We start from the raw sequence: 21,514 nt of genomic DNA, 5'->3' as shown, positions 1-21,514 counted from the left end.
GGTTACCAGGGGCTGGGGGTGGGAGGGAGATGTGGAGTTAGTGTTTAATGGGGACAGAGATTCAGTTTGGGAAGATGAAAAAGTTCTGGGGATGGATTGTGGTGATGGTTGGGCAACAATGTGAATGTGCTTAATGCAACTGAGCTGTACACTTAAAAATGGCTAGAACGGTAACTTCTATGTTATATATATTTTGCCACAATAATTTTTTAAAAGAGTGTAAACACCATCTGGGCTTATACTTATGTAGAAACCTAGATTTGTGCCCTGACATACCTTCTCCTCTAGCCTGTCTTCTCACTAGTCCTTGAAAAAACCGTTCATTTCTGTCCCTGAGCCTTTGTCATACTCTTCTCTAGCCTGGAAACTGCCTGACTGTCATTTCTAGGTCTCCAAAGGCAGCTGAAATTTCTCCTTCTTTTGTTCCCCATAGTACTTCCTGTTTAAACTTGTGATATGGGAGGTTAATCATGCAGTTTCTTATTATTTCATCATTGCATAATCAGATCTTGTCCTGTTCTCTCCCCCCTAACAGGCCCTAAGTCCCTTCATGCCCAGGACTGGGTCTTGCATGTGGCATAATAGAGAAGTTTGAGGCACAGAGTAGATCTCAAAGGTGTGATGAATGATCAAATGGTGGGTGGAGAGGAGAAAACTGCAGAAGGGTGTCCTATGAGTTCCATCTTCTTCCAAAACGGGCAATCTGTGAGGAGTTTGAGGCCCAACCTCCTGAAGGCAAGTGGCTCAGGAGAGAAACTGCAGGGCAGGGGGGATGATACACTCTCTACGTAAGAATTGAGGGAGCCTTTCAGAAAGGAGAAAGAAATCCCAACTCACTTCTAAATAGACTGTGAGGAGCCCAATCTTTCCCTATTCTTCTGGGTCATCCTTTTGGGATAAGAGCAGAGTCTTGGGAAAGTAGTACTGGAGGAGGAGGAAGAAAGCATGAGAGACTCTGGCCCCGTCCTGCAGCAAGCTAAGGTAAAAACTGGGTGCTCCTCACCTGTGAAATCACGTTATCGCCTATCCTACCCGCCTTACAGGCACTGCAGTTCAAAATGAGATAAAAGACACGGCAGTGCTTTGCTAAGTGGAACCCAGAACGAAATAAAAGGAATGACTGAATGCCTAAGTGGCAGAAACCTTGGCAAGGCCGGGTTTACACCAGCAGTAGAGGACATCTGAGTTACTCCTCTATACCCAGCCCCATTGAGGGGGCAGCCAAGAGAACACTCTGGGGCTGTGCTGTCCAGGCGGGCAGCTGTGCAGTCATTAAGTGTCTGTGCGCTGAGTGTGACTTGAGATGTGCTGTACAGTTCAAATACACACTGGATTTTGAAGAGTTAGTGAAGGAAAAAAGAATGTAAAATATCTCACTGATAACTTCTTACACGGATCACACGCTGAAATACTACTTTTGGATGTAGTGGGTTAAATCAAAGACACTGTCAAAGTTAATTTCACCACTTTCTTTTAACTTGGGCACACATGCAGCTCGCATCATGTTTCTACTGGACAGCGGTGCCCCCTAGGGAATGGTGGCTGCCTGACATCTCCAAGGCAAAGGATGCCTCCCGTGCACCAAACATCCCGTCTTGGAGTTCTCCCCTCCTCCCAACCCTTCTCCTGCCTCACTCTGGGGAAGGGCTGACCCATCCTACAGCCGCAGCCTGAGGGGCTCGCCTCTCTGCCCCTACTGTCACTCTTCCTTCCCATCGGAGGAGTGGGCTCCAGCACCGAGCCCTTTGGGTTCCAAGCACTGGGGCAGAGGGGCGACCCCGTGGGCAGTGCAGTCGGTCCGCGCACCAGCTTACCTCCGGCGCTCAGCCTCGCCAGCCTCCTCCAGCAAGCTCTCATCCAGGTGTCACACGCGGCAACGCCCGGCCGTCACCACGGCAACTCGGTCCCACAGGCCACCGAAGCCACCCGACCACCGCCAAGGCGCCCGCTCGGAAAGGCCGCCACGCCGGCCGCAGGCACACAGGGCGCATGCGCCCGGCGGCCCCGCCCCCTCCCAAGCTGCTCCAGGGCCCGCCGCCGCGTTTCTGGAGTCACAGCGTCTCCCGCCGCGCGCTCCTCGGAAAGGGCTGTTAACCACCCCTGGCCCCCGGGGGTACACGGAGGCACTGCAGCGCTCCCGAAGGATCCTGGAAGTTGTAGTCCGCAGCCCAGACGCAGGCGGGCTCTACGCGGGCACCGCCCCTCCGTAAGCGGCTCGCGAGGAGGCCGCTGCCGTGGCGACTGCATCCGCCGCTAGGACCTCAAGGACGAGGACCTCGGTGATGAGCTAGTGCCCGCTGAGCCGGCTCTGGCTTCCTCGGCCCGGCTGCCTGCTAACACACCTGCAGCCATGGGTGTCCTGGCAGGGAAGGCGCCAGTGTGGTTATAGGACAGGCACTTGGGTGTTCCAGCGGACTACAGGGGACAGTGAGGTCGTCGTGAAGATTAACCTCTGCCACAGCTATGGGCTGAGCGCCTTCCATGGGTCAGACACTAGCCCAGGCTCAGGAGAGCAGAGAACCCAGACAGGCACAGGCCCCGCCCTTGGGGAATTAGCACTTAACAGAGCAGTGAGTCCAGGTGCAAGGATGCGGGCAGCTACTGGAAAGGGTAGCCAATCCCTCGCGCACAGCAACAGTAGAGGTGGGACGCACGCAGTAGGGGACTTCCAACCAGAGAAATGCCTGACATACCCAGGCCTCGACTCCACGGAGCCGGATTAGGTTCTGGGTCTATGGACCACCTGCTTGTATCAAAGCACTGCTAAAAGGAACAATACAATTTAGCCAGGCAAAGGTGAAGGGCAAATACCAGTTACACCAATAATCTCCTCCAACACCCCCAGACACTATCGAATCCAGCCCAAAATTATGTTCATTTTACCTTCAAACTATCAAATTCGTTTACTTTTCTACACTCCCTTACATACCCCCATAGTCCAACTGAGAGGTCTACAAAAAAGAGGTTTGTGTGCCTCTGGGGATGTGCACACTTTCCAAGGGTTAGGGTGGGGGAAGTTCTATGTTTAATTTCCACATTCAGGTGCTTAAGACCTGATGCTCTGTTCATCCATGCTGTCCATCTCCACAATTGCTTTCTTGAACTTTACGAAGGAAAGCATACTCATTATTCATCCTGAAATATTCATACTGATAACTGAAGTGAATTATCCCAATATTTAAAAACCCCAGTGAGCTGGAAAAATAAAGGAATACCACCAATTATAGTTTAGAAAAACCCTCCATCAGTGAGTTAATCAAATCATCAAGAAATTCTTTAAGACTTGAATTTTCCTACCTTACACACACTAATTTCTGCTGGGAACGATGCATGGTTCCAAAACATCAGTATTTTAGCCTGTCTTGATGATTTGAAGTCTAATGTACCACAATATTATTACATAACTTATACTTTCTGAAAAACAGACTCCCCATAATAATTTTTTTTAACAGTTATTCTTGATGCTTGTGCCTGCAAGGGAAAGGCACAAATAACTGAATCAGGTTAGAATAATCATCATTTCCAGATTATTTGGACTATTTTAATTTATATCTGGAGTATTTTCTGATGCTACCATATATTCAAGATACACTTAATAATACCAACAAATAAAAAGTTCACAAGATTTTTTGAGATAAATTAGCTTCTTAAAATAGTTAGAAACTATTTTTACCAAATTAAATCAAGAGACACTCCAAATATCATTACCGTAGTTTATCTGACAAAATATCTTATATTTTCCACCTCTTTTAAATAAACTAAAGGCCAGCTAACAAAACAATTTTTAGCAGTATATGCATTTCTCTTTCTTAAGGACATGAGGAAAGGTTGACCATAATGCCTAATAAAATCAGTGAATTTATTCCTGAGGTTTACATGACTGTGATTTATTTATTCCCCAAAGACCAAAACTAGAGTAACAAACATGCAAGGATGCAAGGATGCATGTCATGCTTTCTGTTAAAATGCCTTATTGGATAACGTAAAATTTTAGTTACAGATCACATAGGTTTATAATATACTAGGTGATGAGAAACAGCCTTGTTACCCAGTTTTACAATTGATTAGAAAATGGATAAAATATGTTACCTCTATAGCATTTAAATCTCGGTATTGAAGACGTTATTAGTATCTATATTCAAAGATGTATCCTATCATGTATTTCTTGGTGGCTTAAAAAATATTCTTCCAGGGGCGCCTGGGTGGCTCAGTCGGTGAAGCGTCTGCCTTCAGCTCAGGTCCACGATCCCAGGGTCGTGGGATCGAGCCCCGTGTCAGGCTCCTTACAGCTCCCCCTGCCTGTGCGCGCTCTCTCTCCCTCAAATAAAGAAAAAAAAAATTTTTTTTTTTTAAAGTTCTTCCAATTGCATATTAACACAATTACTTAATTTGGGGGAAAGAAAAAAGGTCAGGCTGTTCTGACAGAAATTAAGGCCGATGTGCCTCACTGGCGTGACAATGATGATCTCCAGTAAAGTTCCAGGGCATATATTTCCCATACGTTGAATGAGCTAGATCTGCAACTTCAAAGTTTTAGTACCAATATGTGGAAAACATGCATAAGGTAAGAGCATTTTTATCAAGAACTAATTATTATCAAAAACGTATTTAAATTAATTCTCAGTGTGCCCAGACCTTTCCAAGCAAATCCGATGAAACAAAGTAGTAGTCACTTTTCTAGGTGAAAGAGTAAGAGATAGAATTTATAGCCATGTCTTTGCAAAGGCTCTTTGGCTTATTTCTCAGAAATTGTGAAACAAAGGACCCTAATGAGTGGAGGACCCATCCTTTTGCAGTCCAGGTGGTTTCCAAAAGGACTTAATTGAGTTGTCAGCTGATTGATAGGTCCTCAAAAACAGTTTTTGATGAGAGATTGTTGTGCGATTGTTGGCTGACCTCATGGAAGGAATTCAAAGAATGAGATGACATACTACATTAAGTCTGCTTTTGCTCCCATCTGCTGCTTCTTTTTTTTTCTTCTGATTTTTTTTTTTTAATTGGAGAATAATTGACATACAATATTGTATTCGTTTCAGGTGTAGAACATAGAGATTCAACAATTGTATACATTACAAAATGGTCACCACAGTAAGTCTCGCTACCATCTGTCACCATACAAAGTCATTACAGTATTATTGACTATATATTCCCTATGCTGTACATTACATCCCTGTATCTTATTTATTTTATAGCTGGAAGTTTGTACCTCTCAATCGTCTTCGCCTATTTCATTCATAACTCCCCTCCACCCTCTTACCCCCCTGGCAACCATCAGTTTGTTCCCTGTATCTATGAGTCTGTTTCTATTTTGTTTTGTTTTTTTTGTTTTAGATTCCACATGTAAGTAAAGTCACACGGTATTAGTCTTTCTCTGTCTGATTTATTTCACTTAGCATGATACCCTCTAGATCCATCCATGTTGTCACAAATGGCAACATGTCCTTTCTTTGTGTGGCTGAGTAATATTTCATTGTATATACAACATATCTTCGTTATCCATTTATCTATCGATGGACATTTAGGTTGCTTCTATGGCTCAGCTATTGTAAATAATGCTGGATGAGCATAGGGGTGCATATTCCTTTTTGAATTTGTGTTTTTATTTTTTACTTTTTGATAAATACCTAGAAGGGAGATTGCTGGATCACATGGTATTTCTATTTTTAGTTTTTTGAGGACCCTCCATACTGTTTTCCATAGTGGCTGCACCAATTTACATTCCCACCAACAGTGCACAAGGGTATTAAAAATAGAACTACCATATGATCCAATTATTCCACTACTGGTATTTACCCAAGGACAAAGAAAACACTAATTTGAAAAGATGTGTGCACCCCTGTGTTTATTGCAGCATTATTTACAATAGCCAAGCTATGGAAGCAACCCAAGTGTCCATCAATAGACAAATGGATAAGGGAGATGTGGGGTACACACACGCACATGCGCGCGCGCACACACGCACACACGCACATATATACACACAATGGACTATTACACAACCATAAAAAGGATGAGATCGTGCCGTTTGTGACAACATGGATGGAACTAGAAGGTATTATGTTAAGTGAAGTAAGTCAGACTGAGAAAGAAAACCACCATATAATTTCACTCATGTGTGGAATCTAAAAAACAAAACAAATGAATAAACAAACAAGCAGCAGAATCAGACCTGCAAATACAGAGCACAAACTGATGGTTGCACGAGGGGAGGGGGTGGGGGATGGGCAAAACGGGTGTAGGGGAGTGGGAGATACAGACTTCCAGTGATGTAATGCATATGTCATGCGAATGAAAGGCACAGCACAGGGAATATAGTCAATGATATTGTAACAGCACTGTATGCTGACCCATGGTAGCTACACTTGCGGTGAGCATTACAGAGAGAGATGTTGAATCACCATGTTGTATACCTGAAACTAATGTAACATTGTGTGTCAACTACACTCTAATAAAAAAAATAAAAATAAAAGGTTTTCCCAAAATCTCCAAGGGGGAAAAAAAACAAAAAACAAAAAATCAAGCCAAACAAAAAACAGTGCACAAGGGTTCCCCTTTCCCCACATCCTCACTGACACAGGTTATTTTTTGTCTTTTTGACAGTAGTCATCCTGACAGGTGTGAGATGTTATCTCATTGTAGTTTCGATTTTCATTTCCCTGATGATGAGTGATGTCCAGCATCCTTTCATGTGCCTGTTGGCCATCCGCATGTCTTCTTTGGGAAAATGTCTACTCAGGTCCTCTGCCCATTTTTAAAATCAGATTGGGTTTGTTTTTTTTTTTTTTGGCGGGGGGAGGGAGATATTGAGTTTTATGTCTTCTTTATATATTTTGGATGTTAACCCCTTATCAGATATATCAATTATAAATATCTTCTCCCCTTCAGTAGGCTGTCTTTTTGTCCTGTTAGTGGTTTCCTTTGCTGTACAAAAGCTTTTTAGTCTGATGCAGTCCCAGTTTGTTCATTTTTGTTGTCCTCGCGCGAGGAGACAGATCCAGTGTGTGTGTGTGTGTGTGTGTGTGTGTGTATTCACTAAGACCAATGTCAAAGACCTTACTGCTTGTTTTCTTCTAGGATTTTTTATGGCTTCAGGTATTACATTTAAGTCTTTAATCAATGTTGAGTTTATTTTTGTACATGGTGTAAGAAAATGGTCCAGTTTCATTTTCTGCATGTAGCTGTCCAGTTTTCCCAACACCATTAATTGAAGAGACTGTCTTTTCCCCATCATATATTCTTGCCTCCTTTGCTGTAGATTAATCGAGCATACAAGTGTGGGTTTATTTCTGGGCTCTCTATTCTGTTTTAATGAACTATGTTTCTGTTTTTGTGCCAGTACCATACTGTTTTGGTTACTACAACTTTGTAGTATAACTTGAAATCTGGGAGCGTAATACCTCCAGCTTTCTTCTTCTTTCTCAAGATTGCTTTGGGTATTTGGGATCTTTTGTAATTCCATACAAATTTTAGGATTCTTTGTTCTAGCTCTGTGAAGAATGCCATTGGTATTTTTAATAGGGATTGCATTGAATCCATAGATTGCTTTGGGTAGTATGGACATTTTAATAATATTAATTCTTCCAGTCCATGAGCATGGAATATCTTTCCGTTTATTTGAGTTGTCTTCAATTTCTTTCAGCAGTGTCTTATAGTTTCCAGAGTACAGGTCTTTCACTTCCTTGGTTCAGTTTATTCCCAGGTATTTTATTCTTTCTGGTACAATTGTAAATGGGATTGTTTTCTTAATTTCTCCTTCTGGTAGTTTCTTATTAGTGTATAGAAACGCAACAGATTTCTGTATATTGGTTTTGTATCCTGCAACTTTACTGAATTCACTTATTAGTTCTAATAGTTTTTGGGTGGAGGCTTTAGGGTTTTCTATATACATATAGTATCATGTCATCTGTGAATAGTGACAGTTTTACTTTTTCCTTTCTGATTTTGATGCTTTTTATTTCTTTTTGTTTTCCAACTGATGTGCCTAGGCTCGTCTGCTTCTTTGGATAAAAAAAAAAAAAACGGTAAATAATCCTGCCTCGTATTCACACACCTCATACTTCTCCATGAAAACATCAAGTCATTGAAAAAAATATTCCCATCCACCTCTCCTAAAGATTCATTTCCAACCAAAGAGGCCAAAGAGCTGTTCTCTCATTCAAAAGGAACTGAGAGCTTCACCTGTGGATGCATTGGGAATGCATGTGGAAGGAAGCAATTGGCCTCCCTTCACTCTTCCCTACACTACAGTTTATGGGGCACTGCCTATGCTCTGAGTTCTCCAAACTTGATGAGTCTTGACACTCAAAGTTTTGTCTTGGGCCAAGAAATTAGGAGCAGGATTAAATCTTAAACTACAAGGTTTTGTTCTAGAACCACCGTCTGTCAGAACTCATTCGCCTGAGACCCACGAAGGGCAGGTGCCTTTAGCCCCACAATGAGCTGGTGGCAGAGTTCATCAAATGCTTAACTTGACGTGGAACAGCTCATGGCTTGTTTACAAGGGCAAAGTGACTTGTATGAATTTGCAGATGGAACTAAACCCTAAAGCCAGGTCAGGTCGGATGGCTCCTATTGCGACACGTTGGTTACCAGTGGCACCCTCTGCCCGGCTGGCTCTGTGTGGTAAATTACTTATGTTGAACTTATTATAAGGGATTCTGTGCCTTTTCAGGATGTGGATTCCAGATTCCACCAGAGTAAAGCCTATTTCATGCAGAATCGTCATGTCAGAAGGCTAGATCATGAGGCTGGGAACTAGCACTCTGCAGAGTGGTTTTCCTTGCAAATCCCATCACCCACGTGAGACGAGTAGTCTGCCGTTGCCGTGGTGAATTGGTGTTATACTGTGACCTTGATTCTGAGCAGAAACGTACGTTGCCTTGACCGTGATTACACACAACACGTTGTCTAGGAAACAGAACAGGAAGGGCTAGATCATTCTTGGCTTTGACTGGAAGCCACACAGAGTTATCTTGTACCCAGTGGGGTCTCAGCTTTCCTCGGGGGCCTCTAGGCTTTGTGTTTGTGTGTGTGACACAGACAGAGACAGAAAGGGAGAGAGCACTAGCTTCCCTCTGCAAACGTTGGGAAATTTCAAGCCAAGACGAGCTTCTGTAGCTATTGTTTAGAAGCAGAAGGGGATTGCAGTGCCCTCTCCCGTCTCTTACTGGGAGGCTGCTGGAGAAGGGAGCAATAACTCTGGCCTCCTGCCTGTTCCCTATCCCCCAATGCAGTTCCAGAGCGGAGGTGTGGCTCTGCGGGAGGGCCCCACTGGGCTCTGGAAAGAGTTGGTCTCCCATAAACAGCGCCTGAAGTTCTCTCTCTCTCTCTCTCTCTCTCTCCCACACACACACACACACACCCCAAGGGCAGATTGACACAAGAGTAGCTTGTTGAGACTCCAGTCTGTTTCTTTCCCCATATAAACCATGTGTGCCTCAGAGCTGGTTTCCCAGGCCAGCCACAAAAGCCACCTTGACCTAGAAAGGAGCCTACAAGGAGGGATCCTATGAGCCTGTGGCCATAGATGCCAGTGTAGCGGCAGAGGCCATTTCCAGCAGGGCGCACTGAGTAAGGCATTGTTTGACTTCCTGTCCAATGGCTTCCGATTCCCACTAGCCCAGGGCCCTTCCATCTCACAACCCGAGAATAGCCCAGATTAGGAGTACATCCTTGACTCCTCTCTGTTCCTCAGCCACAAGCTCAAACCCCTCGCTGATCTATCAGGGACTGCTGTTGTCTCAACACCTTGGCAGACTCACAGTCCAGCCATCTACCCTTCTCCATTCGCCCCGATGCTTACTGTGTCCCAGGCCCTGTCTTCACTCCATTGCCAACTGCATGTAAAAGAAATACAGTAAATACTTCCCAAAAAGACAAGCAAGAGGCAGAGATCACCATTAGGCAACTAGCAAGGGGAGGACACAAGAGGATACATAATGGTGGGACAAGTCAAGTGTTCCAGAAAAGTCCAGAGATGAGTTCAAATCCAGCCCAAATCCCAGCACCCAGAAATCCCCATCATTTACATTGCCCCAAGCGTGCAATGATAGAAAGATGGACAGATGCAGGAATAGGTAGGTGAGACAAAACTATTTCCCCAAAAGGATCATCCAGTATGCTCAGTGAGAGAAGCCAGACTCAAAAACCACATAGTGTATGATTCCATTGATAGGAAATGTCCAGAACAGGCAAATCCTTAGCAACAGAAACAGATCAGTAGGGGTCAGGGGCTGGGGGAGCAGGGAATGGGGGATGCCTGCTAATGGGCACGGGATCTCCTTTTGGAGTGATGGAAATGTCCTGGGAGCCGATGGTCGTAACAGCCAGAAGATTTTGTGAATATACAGTACTAAATACACGGAACTGTGCACTAAAATGGTATGTGTATTATATCTCAGTAAAAATAGGATCATGACATATGCTTTGTGTTTAATCTAATGTATTACACTCCTCTCATTTGTGAACAAAGAAAAAAACAGAAAGTGAAAAGAATTGTTGAAATTGTAATAAATGTTCCTTTATAAGAAAAAGTCCTAGTTCTTTTTTTTTTGTTTGTTTAAAGATTTTATTTATTTATTTGAGAGAGAGAATGAGAGACAGAGAGAACGAGAGGGAAGAGGGCAGAGGGGGAAGCAGACCCCCCGCCGAGCAGGGAGCCCGATGCGGGACTCGATCCCGGGACTCCAGGATCATGACCTGAGCCGAAGGCAGTCGCTTAACCAACTGAGCCACCCAGGCGCCCAAAAGTCCTAGTTCTTAAGAGATCCCACAAAGGTTAAGGAATGAAACTCTGAAAAACGCTAAGCTTTTTGAAATACCTGAAACGTTACGCTCAATTTCACGTTTCAACACAGTATCTGCTCTGACAGATGAAGAAACCATCCCATGCTCTTCCCCCCACCCCTCAGTTTTCCACCTCTGCCTTGTGTTACATTACGACTTTTATATTGTCAAGGTTTCTAAGATTTGCATTGTTCCCCAAAGCAGGACAGGTGTGACTGCGTGATCTCGCACTTGTGTGATATTAATTCTGCATGTACACGGATTCAGTGTGTGTTCTTCCACTTCTAGGATCTTTGTTTAAATTTATCTTTATCGTCCAGTGGCCGTTTCGACTTTCTGCTTTTTGACTTGACAGGCAAGTTAGATAGAACTTTTTCTTCTCTTGTTCTCTCTTTCAGGAATACCGATTTTGTATACACATGTATAATTTCCTTTTCTACCTTCTCTCCAACCCTCTGCTCTCTCGCATTTTGTACAAGCCTTACAAAGATGTCCCCAGGCGGCCATGATGCATGTGGTCTCCTTGATCATGTTTACTCAAAGTGTGAATTGCTCTTAGTGTGGCTTTCATCTCAGTAATACTGGTATTTCTCTCTCCCAATTCTTTTCTGAGTTCTGCTGCCTTTCTTTCATTTCCTTCTGCTTTCTCATCGTCTCTTCTTTAAATTCTCTTTTCTTTTGAGGAATCAAGTTTTCTGAAATTGCTTTGCATCAGTGGAGGGTTTTTGGCTTTGTTTTTGTTTGTTTGGTTGGTTGGTTGTTTTTTGTTTTGTCGGTTTTTTTTCTCTGGAGTCTCCCTGTCGTTTTTGTGTAATTTTCCCTCGTGATGTGCTTTCGTCTGCTGCTTGCTTCTGTTTCTTTCCTCCTATTATCTGTGGAACTGCTGCTGTTGCCAGTTTACGTATAGGACCCACGATGCGTTGGGAATGTGTTTGATTCTGCCGACGCGTCCACATTGTCTCTGGCTTCCACGTTATCTGACCGGGTCTGCACGGTGATGTTCCACTGCTCCTGAGGCCTGTCCCTGAGTTTCATTAGCCTAACCAGAGATTTGTTTTCTGTTTGTCTACGACTTTCCAGACTGTGATCCTTGACCTTGGAGCAGTCTGATTCTTGTTCCGTTCCCAAGGAGCCATCACTGACCCAGCGGGCTCCCCACCCCTGTCCAGACATTAGCAGTGTTTGGCTGGAGAGTGTCCTAATTTGTGGCGAGGGGTTGTTGGAGTTCCCAATGCTGTCTTTCTCTTTGAAGCTGTCTTTGAAGCAAAGCCAGCCCATCGGTTTTCTGTACGACTACAGAGGAAAAGAGCCCAAGGCCTTGAAGGAATTTCCTTTCTTAAGTCGGTCTCTTTTATGGGCAGCTGAGATTTCAGCATCAACACAGAGCACCCCAGCTCCACCCGCCCTCTGGCTGAGCTAGTCACTAGGGAGTTCTGGACTGGCTCTGGCCCCTCTGATGGACAAGACAAGGCTTCTTGGGCAGTCGCAAGTCTGAGTTGTTCTGAAATCATAACCCAGCAGGGCATGAGACTATGGCACTTCTCCCTCACTTGGGAAAAAGTTAAAGAGAATGGCCTGAAGTAATCCCCGAAAGGCAACAGCAATAGGGAGCGTAAGGCAGGACGGTGGGCCCTGGCTGCCAGCAGCTTGCAGCCCCCCAGGAGGACAGACTGGAGCAAGGGGCAGTGAGGAGCCGGCAGCCGTGGACTGGGGGCAGCCAGGGCAGGGCAGCCCCGGGCAGGGAGAGCTCTGTGGGCAGGGTGGACGAGGGCCCGGTGTGAGCCCAGGCTGTGGTGTGCCTGCCGGTTAAGGTTCCTTCGAAATCAGAACTCACTTCCTAAGGGGTACAGATGATGCACCATGAGGATTACACCCCTCTCAGGTAGGGGAACTGCTCCTTTGGGGCCTGATTTCAGCAGAGCTGGCACGAGGGAAGCGGAGATGGCGAGAAGCGGCGGGGTGGTGTGAGAACAAAGCGGAAGCCACAGCTGTGGCCCACCACTTCACACCCGGACTAGGCAGAAGACCTACAGGAGGTGAGTGCCCGGCCCAGCTCTCGGAGAAGTGGTAGGAGGCGATTTGGTGGCAACATCAGGCCAACCACGCTGTGTAACACTGACGTTCTGAGCATATTTGTAAATGACCCTTGCTTCATTTCTCCCTTCCAGTTTCCGTGCAAATCTCTCCCGTGGCCAATCCTAATTCGGGACCATAAAAGGCAGGGAGTTCTGGAAGAACCAGCTGCAGCTTGGCCCGCATCTGGGGGTGCCTCCCTGCTTCCTCCACCCCTCTCCAGCACCCATCTATATGGTAGGGGGACATCCACTTTGTGTTTCAGAAGCACGCACGTCTTTGGCTCCGTGAGCCCCCCCCCCCCCCCCGCAGCCTTGTGGGCACTTGTCTCTGTGGGTGCTGGTGGGCAAGGCTGGGAGAGAGGATCACCGAGGGGAAACTGCCCCGGGGGCCCAGCCACGTGGAGAGCACGGCCAGGAAGCACCACCCCTGCAGCAGGGCTGGAGCCGGCTCAAGTACGAGTCCCTGACGCAGCCCTCTTGGCCAGCTCCCCAAGTCCACCAGGATCCCAACACATCTGGAATGCACCAGATGGCGAGAGCCGCAACTGAACACGACAATGACGGAAGCGGGTCCTCACGGGAACGGGCTTGCGGTGCCTCTCCAGCCCTAAACCTTGGAAGAGATCGAGCTCTGGGGCCAGGAAGGTGGTCACGGGGACACAGGCTCACCAAGCTCTCCCTCGAGGCCACCCTGAGCCCAGATCCCCACTTAACCAGAAGAAGTAAGTTGGCTCCCTGGGGACCTGGCTTCTAGAAGCGTCTCCGGAGCCCTGCTCCAGTGGACTTGTCCCCCGAAGCCCAGTGAGGCCATCAGAATGTGTTTGCAGAGCAAGACTCAGGCCTCCACACGAAGCCCCTGTGGGGGAGCTGCTCAAGGCCAGCTCCTGAGTCCCCTCCAAGGGGCAGGCAAAAACTGCCCCCCCGCAAGCAGCCAGCAGGCTTCTGTCTTTTTCATCGTTCAGGGCACTCCGTACTGGGGTCCTAGTGGCCTTTTGCTGAATACTGTCACCCCCTCTACAGACAGGAGATGGGCTGGGACCGGGATAGGCATGGAGCCGGGTGGGGGTCTCAGCTACATCTGCACTGGGCTTCAGGGAGGGCAGTCCTCTCTCTCAGCTTCCACTCCTTGGCCATCAGCCATGGATCCGGCCCCGCCCATTGGAAACCGTGGGGCTGGTGCGGTGGAGCGGCTCTCCACTCCTCAAGGCTCTACCAGCTGCCCCGGGGCACAGGCAAGGACAGGAAGGGGCGAGACGGATGCGGACTTGCACTGTGGGCCAGGCGGAGGGCACAGGAAGGAGACCGAGAGGGAAATGTGAACAGCGTTATGGAGGCCTGCCTGTGACGATGTCTCTGACCACCCCACCCGAGACACGAGTAAAGCACCAGAAGCTCCGGGGAACTAGGGACAGGGGATGGCTCCCCCAGCAGTCTGCTCAGCCCGCTCAACTGGCTGGAGTGAACCAGGGTGTTCTTCCTCCAATTCACAGGCAAACTTCACTTGGGCCTGGGAGGGGTTCTCAGGCCTGTGCCCTGCTGCTGACCCCAGACTGGGGGCTCCTCGATCTCCACCAGACTGACTCCCCCTCGGACTTCAGCTGTAGCACCCAGTTCCAAGACACAAGAGGCAAAGGCCCGCCCACACTGCCCCATACCCCGGGGCCAAAACCGTAAGCTCCCCGGGCCTGATTTCCCCCCACCTGCCCTGGAGGGATTAGGCATGGCCTTCCCAACTCCCAGCCAGTCAGCCGGAGCTGCGGTAGCAATATCCTCTCCCGTGGGGAGGACGGGTGCTCTTTCAGCGGGTGTCATTCGGCTCCGGTACCACATCGAGTCTTTAACGATCACACCTCACTGCAGCTGATCGAAGCACAAAGAAAATTAGCCGAAGAATGGCAGGTGTCTCGTGGGTATTTGGGGAGGGCCGGAGAGCCAGGCTTGGAGGCTTTGCAGAGAGGAACAAGGGTCTGAATCACGCTGCTGTGCTGGGCAGGGGCCAAGCACTCCTGTGGCTCCCTCCCACAACTGGGCACAGACACTGTGACGCGCAGCAGTGGTATGGGACACGGGTGCTGCCGTGAGAGCCCCAGCGGCCGCTGCTCCTCAGGAAACAAGTCTCGACGCTCTTGCTGTCACCGGCACACCCGAGTGCGATCTCTGGCCCCAGATTCATCTCACCCACGGGTCCCGGTCATGGGCCCAGTCCTAGCTTCAGGGAAGGCTGGAAAAGTGCCAACCGGGCATTTTCTGCTCCTCTCACGTGAGCAGAGCTCAGCCTCATCAAGTGGCAACTTCCTAGGACAGAAGAAATGAGCAGTGCCCACTGGGACCACCCAAATGGTCCAACAGCTTCCCACTGCCCTCAGTGTGAAACCCAACTACCCCTCCATCCCTAAGCATGACCCCTTCAGAGAGCAACCCCTCCCCTCCCCCAGCCGCTGTGGGTCCTCCTTCATTGCGCATCTCGGTAGCCTGCTCTTTTTCTTTTCCCTGACAGCAAGTCTGTTTGCAAATGGAGGTGGTAGGAAGATGTGCCCATTCTCCCAGAAACCCAAGTGTCGAGATTTTTTCAGTCTCTCAGTAAGTGTTGTTAATATTGTTCCATGGTGAGATTTTCACGTTTAGGATAACTCAAATTAAAACACATTTGCGGTCCTTCAAAGACCCTACCACTTTTCAGTACTGACCTTCTCAATAAGGATGCTATGGTGGTTGGAGTGGCCCCACTCCATTCACTGCACACCTTAAGCAATCTACAATCCCAGGAACTGGATGTCAGTGGCCCCTTTAGCTTAGTAAAGGAGAAAACCATGACTATTCCCACTCAATTTCAAAAGGGAAAGAGGACAGGACCATCCCAAGACGAGGACCAACGGAACCCCAAAATTTTACAATTCACCTATGAAATAGAAGAAAGGTCCTGATCATATCCTAGTCTTCCAATCAAAGTGCCTCACATAACCTCTCAGTGGACAAGTCTCCCATGGGTACTGGACAAAAATCTTTTCTCTGGCTCCCTCCTCCAACCCCAGCAGACCCTTCCGTCGATTGCCCACAGCAGAGGCGAGACTCAGCTGAAACATGCAATGAAATTTATTGAAGAGAAACATTTGCTGAAACCATCGAAGAGAGGGAATGACAACAGAGACAGGAACGTCTAACGGCCACTAGAGACCATAGGTCACGGCCCCCCTCCCCTTGGGGTCCCAAACGAGGTGCCTCTGCTTCCCCCGACACCGTGGCCCTCCTGCCTCAGCCTCCCTTCCTGAGGGCCCCACGATCAACCTCTGGCCAGGACGGTGGACGCTGGTCATGTCCCCTCACTCCAGGGCACCCTCCCCTCTGGCCGACATGCCGGGGCCTGGTCCTGCCCTATGGCCTGCACAGGACAGTCCCAGGACGCTGGAAAACGCAGCACGGGACCCTGGGCCAAGCCAAGGAAACGGAGTCGCAAGGAACAACAGGGTGGCACATCAGAGCACAGTTCCCGTGGAGACTCCCGCATCCTTGGTCCGGTTCTTCCTCCCTGAGGTCACGGGGTGAACACCAGCCGTGCCCTCGGGCATCCTTCCCGCCGTCTCCCGGAACTGGGCTCCGGATTTCCGGGGGGCGGGGGGGCGGGGAGGGCAGCTGCTCAGATAAGAAAACACACACGTCTCCGCAAGAACAAGCAGCGGTTGGCCTAAATGTACCCCGAGAAAGCAGAGGCTGAGCTCACAACACTGGAAGAGAGCGAGCAGAGCCTTGGTTCCCGCTGAAGCTCATGGCACGCACCCGGGCTGAGAGGTGGCGGCCCCGGTAGGCCAGGACACCACCCACGGCGGGTTCCTGCACACCTCAAGGCTCTGCACAGGAATGGTCGCTAGTGGGGTGGGGGAGTAACTTGACACGTGGGTCACTAAGGGCCCCACAGAGACGCAAGCGGGCTTCCCAGAACATGGAGCAACGTGCCCCAGGGGAAGTAAATGAGTGTCTCCCTCTCGGGAGACCCAAGAGGCTGGCACCTCTGAAATGGCCCCTAATATCTCCTAGTACAGTGTGGGTGGCAGACGGCTTCGGGTGCCCCTCCCCTAGGCTAGGGCCAGCCACTCAGGGATGTTTCCCAGACTGGCTGCCTGAGTTGGCATGGATTGGGGCTGGGGCTGGGCGTGGGGCTGCCATGGGTGGAGGGCACCTCTCCCTGCCCCACTTGGTGTCAAGTATGGTCATCTTGGTCACTTGGAAGGGCTGATGGTGGTGTTCAGGTCCTCTTAGGGGTGGTGGAGTGCCCGGGGGCTTGGGTTGGGTTGGGTGGGCCCCTCCCTCGGCCCTGGTCCCCATGTGAAGCGAGGCTGTTGCCCTGGCATGGCCTCCCTCTGCCTCCAGAACTCTGCTGCCTGAGAGGAGAGGGGGCCCCTGGGCCTTCTGAGCCTATTTGCTGGAGGAGGACTTAGGGGGGCTCGTCTCCCCAGCACCATCCTTGTTTCCCAACTCCTCTGGGATGGGCTTGAGTCCCTCCTCGGGGAGCTCCCCAGCCTCCTGGTCTCCTGCCTGGGCGAGGCCCTCTGGCTCACAGCCAGGACCTCCTGGGCCCGCCCTGGAAGCACTGCCTGTCTGGGCAGGAGTGGGGCCCCCAGGGGCCTCTGAGGGTCTTGCCTGACCTACGCCTGCAGGGACAGTGTCACGATCATCACTGTCCTCCTCCTCCCGCTCCTGCTCCTCCTGCTCCTTCTCCTCCACTTTATCATCCTCTGCCTTAGCATTGGCTCTGGCATCAGCCTGGGCATTGGCCCGGGCACCAGCTCCTTCCTCTGCCTGGGCTCTCTTGCTCCTGGCTAGACTGGCCTCCCATGCCTCAGACTCCCGAACAAGGCCCAGCATCTCTAGGAAATTTGGAGACCTCCCAACCATTCTCAGCTTCCTCAGCGCTTCATCCAGAGGCTCAGTAAGGTTGGCCCTGGTGAGCACCTGCCTCAGGCGCACGTGGTCAACTGAGGCTCTGGCCAGAGCCCCCTTTTCAATGGCTTTCTGCAGCAGGACTTCCAGCCGCAACACGAAAGCGGAAAGCCGCTCACCTGACTGCTGCTGAGCGGTCAAACACTTCACCCGGATGGTCGCCTGGGACTCGTTGTCTCCAAACACCTGGATCAGGGCCGCCAGGCAGTCCTGCGCCGTCCTGGCAGGGTTCTCCGCCAGGAGCCCATGCACGAGCTGCAGGGCCGTCCCTCGAAGGCCTTCCATCAGCCGCCTCCTCTTCTCCCTTTCCGAGACCCCCTGCCACACATGTAGCATATGGGCGGTGTGGTCTAGCCAGGCCTCAAAGGACTCCTCCCCCGGGGCGGGCTGATCCCTCCCGGAAAACACGCCCAGGCGCTGATACCGCATGGTCTCCACCCAGGGCTGGACTGCCTGACCGACCGATTGGAGCCAGCACAGCCTGCGCAGTCCCAGCCCCAGGGCCCCAGTCACACTCTCCACCGTCTGCCCCTGTTGCTCCGGGAAGTGGAACACGCGACTGAGAAACTCCTCGCCTGAGCAACGAGGCACAAAAACCACGTTCCAGGGACCGCCGGTGCCCGGGATTTCCCTGGGGACCAAAGCATAGTTGACTTCCCGGTCAAGCTCGACCAGGGCCGCAGTGGCATCCTCCTCCTCTCGAAACACTTTGCCCAGCACGGTAAAGTGGCCCATGGGCCACAGGGCAGCCTCCAGGGACTCTTGGAGTTCGGCTTCATCACAGTCCTCCGGGATGCCCAGAATGAGCAGACCCCTTCGAGCGCTGACGCCCATCCACCTGCACCAGTCCTGCAGCATCGTCACGGCCATCGCGCGCAACTGCCGCTGGCGCGGGGCTACTACTAGGGGCAGGAAACGGTTTCCGACGCAGACCAGGGTGGCACTGGGCGGGGGGGGAAAGAACTGGGGGGGGGGCTAGGACTCGGGGAGAACGGCCCGGGTCTCCGCAGCCTGTGAATACGAACGGGGCGAGAGCGAGGTTAATGCCGACGCCCCCCTCGCCCCCCCAGGTGACCCTACTCCCCCGGGGCGGCGCCTCTGCGGCCCAGGCTCGACCCCTGCCCCGCCCTCCACCGGCCCGCAGGGGCCACAGCGCCCTCCGCACCCGTCCGGCCGCGCACGCGGGCTGCCGCAGTCCTGCTGGGGCGGGCGGCGGGGTCTCCCGGGGGCCAAGAGCCCCCTCCCCGGATCTGGTACCTTCCTCCGGGTCGGGGTCCTTCCTGGTGGCGGTCCCAGCAGGAGGCACGCAGGGGCTGCGCGGAGCAGCGGCCGGGTCGTGCGCCCCTCTCTCCCTGGCTCTCTCGCACTCCCTCTCCTTCTTCCTCTCCGGGTCCCTCTCTCCGCGCGGCACGTGGGCCAGCGCGCCGGCGCCTGCTCGCCTCCACTCTCTGCAGTGCGGACTCGGGCGGGGGCGCAGCGGCGGCGGCGCGCGGACCCCCCGCGTCGCCCCGGAGATCGCCGGGCCATTGGCGCGCGCGGGTCACGCGGCCGGGCTGCGGCCACCGCCGCGGGCACCCCGGGGCCGCGCGTGACGTCACCTGCTCCTTCCCCCGCCCCCGAGGGGGTGCTGGCACAGGTGGGGGGGCCCTGGGGATCCGCGAGTCGGTGCCCCCATCCTCGACCCATGTCTGTCCACGGCCCGCCGCTCCCGGACCGTGCCCTCAGGGCGTCAGCGTGGCGAGGGTTCCGCGTCCCCGGGTGCGCGCCGGAGAGTGGCTGGACAGGCCTGAGATGCGCCCCCCAGCGCTGCGTCCTGGCCTGGGGGGGGAACGGGACCGGGGCGGGGGCGGGGGCGTTCTGGGGACTTCTTCGCCTGCCTTCCCCCCTCCTCCAGCCCACCCAGAACTGGTCCTGTCCCCGCTGAGCGAGAAGCACCTGGGTGCGATTACGTGGAACAGACGCCACATGCGCACACGAGCACACACACACACTCCATATATATTCTAGTCCACACTCATGCCATTATCCTACATTACTGTAATTTTTAAAAACTCAGTTAATTGAGATATAACAGTGTGTAAGTTTAAGGTATAAAAGTTAGATGCTCAACTGACTGCACCACCCAGGCAGCGTTATGGAGGCCTGCCTGTGAGGATGTCTCTGACCACCCCAGCTAAACCTCTATCATGCCACACAATTATCATTTCTTTTTTGTGTTCTCTATAGGAGCATGTTAGCCATATGTTACCCTACCACTTATTCCTGATGGCAGCAGGCTGTAGGTTGGGCTGCATCCGTGTGGTCCCAGGGGCATCAGAAGGAGGGACGGAGTGAGTGCGCTCAGGCAAAGGGTCCGGTGGTCGGTGTGCTCCTGCCTGCCCTGCCAACTACATCCTCACCTCCTGTGGACGGGACTCTCCCAGGCCACGCAAGGAGGAGCCTGTGGTTGATGTCCCCGGGAGGCTCACTCACCCAACCAGGTCTGGAAAGCCACCTTGTACTGGGTGGGGCATAGAACTGTCCGCATTCCCAGTTTAGATCCTAAATTGGTCCCCATAAGCCTTTGAGTAGACTTGGGACTATTTCTCTTCCGATTGTTTCATCCACATTAAAGTTTACTTCCCTTATTTCTATCCACTCACAGTCCTTGTGAGAAGGAAAAATCCTCATATTTACTAGAGACAAAATTGGCTAAGCCTCAGATGTGGAGGTTTCCTTCTGCTCAGTCATGTAGGAAAATGGCAAGATTGTCTAAAATTGTTTTCTCCAAAACTCGTGATTCACTTTCCGTGGTATATGGAATGGTGGGACCTACTCAGTTGTGCTTTGGAAGTCTACCATGTGTGTCTTCTTTTTCTTAAAAACATCTAAGAGGTTACTCAGAATCCATGTCTCTGATAAAACACTTGGTTGCCAATTTCCAAATCGGCTTTTTTGTGATCCCGGAAAGGCAATGAAATAGCATGGTGATCTGGAAGACTACATACTGGTCCAAGTTTTGCCACTCTGAGGCCTTAACCATCTGCTCAACATACAGAGGCAGAAAAGGGAGTCTTAGAGAAGGGACACAGCCAGCTGAAAGTCACACAATGAGTAAATGGCAAAGTTATGAGACATCATGGGGAGATGCAAAGTACAGCCAAGGCAAAGGGGGGCATCCAGAATTTCTCTGGGAAGAGGCATGTAGCGGTCCCAATGAGGTGCAATGAAGCGGGTCTGTGGATGTCCTGGATGTCAGGAAAGAGGGATTTAGGGACACAAACGTCGAAGTGATAGATTTCAGTATGTTCAGTTTGAAAGTTTTTGAACCCTTTTGTAATTGGAGTTGACCTTCGCTCTGGTTTTAGGGCCTCCTGGACTCTCTGCTCAAAGGACAACAAAGAATAATGACCTTCTCCTGGCTTAGACCCCTAGTGTCAGGGTTACCTAGGGGGCAAATTCCTGAGCCCCACCTCTGGGGAGTCTGATCTGCTGGATCTGAGACAGACCTGGGAATTTTTTTTACAAGAGCTTCTGGTAAGTAAATACTATTAAAAAATACATTCTGTAATATTTAACATACACAAAGGTATAAAAAGTGCAACCAATACATAAAACACTGCCAATGAAGGTAACTTCTTTGCATATTCCTTCCCAATAGTCTTCAGCTCTCTGCCCCATAGAGGGAGGCACTGTTCTGCATTTACATTTCTTTGCATTTCCTTGTGTTCTCATGTTTT

The 21,514-nt window shown here is 50.6% G+C and overlaps 1 protein-coding gene and 1 long non-coding RNA gene across 10 annotated transcripts in view; both read right to left on the bottom strand.

Moving 5' to 3' along the window:
* Nucleotides 1-2,080, bottom strand: part of LOC123850560 (uncharacterized) — a 29,168-nt gene extending 27,088 nt beyond the window's left edge. For 2 of the 9 annotated variants that reach the window (XR_010406275.1, XR_010406278.1), the window contains exon 1: nt 1,815-2,074. This is a non-coding gene — a long non-coding RNA (uncharacterized LOC123850560). Of the gene's footprint in view, nt 1-1,814 lie in introns of all 9 variants that reach the window. The other 7 variants (XR_010406280.1, XR_010406277.1, XR_010406281.1 and 4 more) reach the window with 6 other exon arrangements.
* A 13,859-nt stretch (nt 2,081-15,939) lies between these two features.
* On the bottom strand, nt 15,940-19,412 carry LOC123840895 (paraneoplastic antigen-like protein 6B). Its single transcript, XM_045870620.3, has 2 exons — nt 19,053-19,412; nt 15,940-18,806 (listed from the first exon to the last, which is right to left on the bottom strand). The coding sequence occupies exon 2, from the start codon at nt 18,663-18,665 to the stop codon at nt 17,271-17,273; it is 1,395 nt and encodes a 464-aa protein (XP_045726576.1). The 5' UTR covers nt 18,666-18,806; nt 19,053-19,412; the 3' UTR covers nt 15,940-17,270.
* Nucleotides 19,413-21,514: the final 2,102 nt, after the last annotated feature.

This window comes from Mirounga angustirostris, unplaced genomic scaffold (assembly GCF_029215605.1).
Source record: "Mirounga angustirostris isolate CCGP_5_RB_7025 unplaced genomic scaffold, mMirAng1.0.hap1 SCAF_11, whole genome shotgun sequence".
Lineage (NCBI taxonomy): Eukaryota > Metazoa > Chordata > Mammalia > Carnivora > Phocidae > Mirounga > Mirounga angustirostris.
The sequence above is the reverse complement of the archived record's forward strand: the minus strand, read 5'-3'. Positions and strand labels throughout refer to the sequence as shown.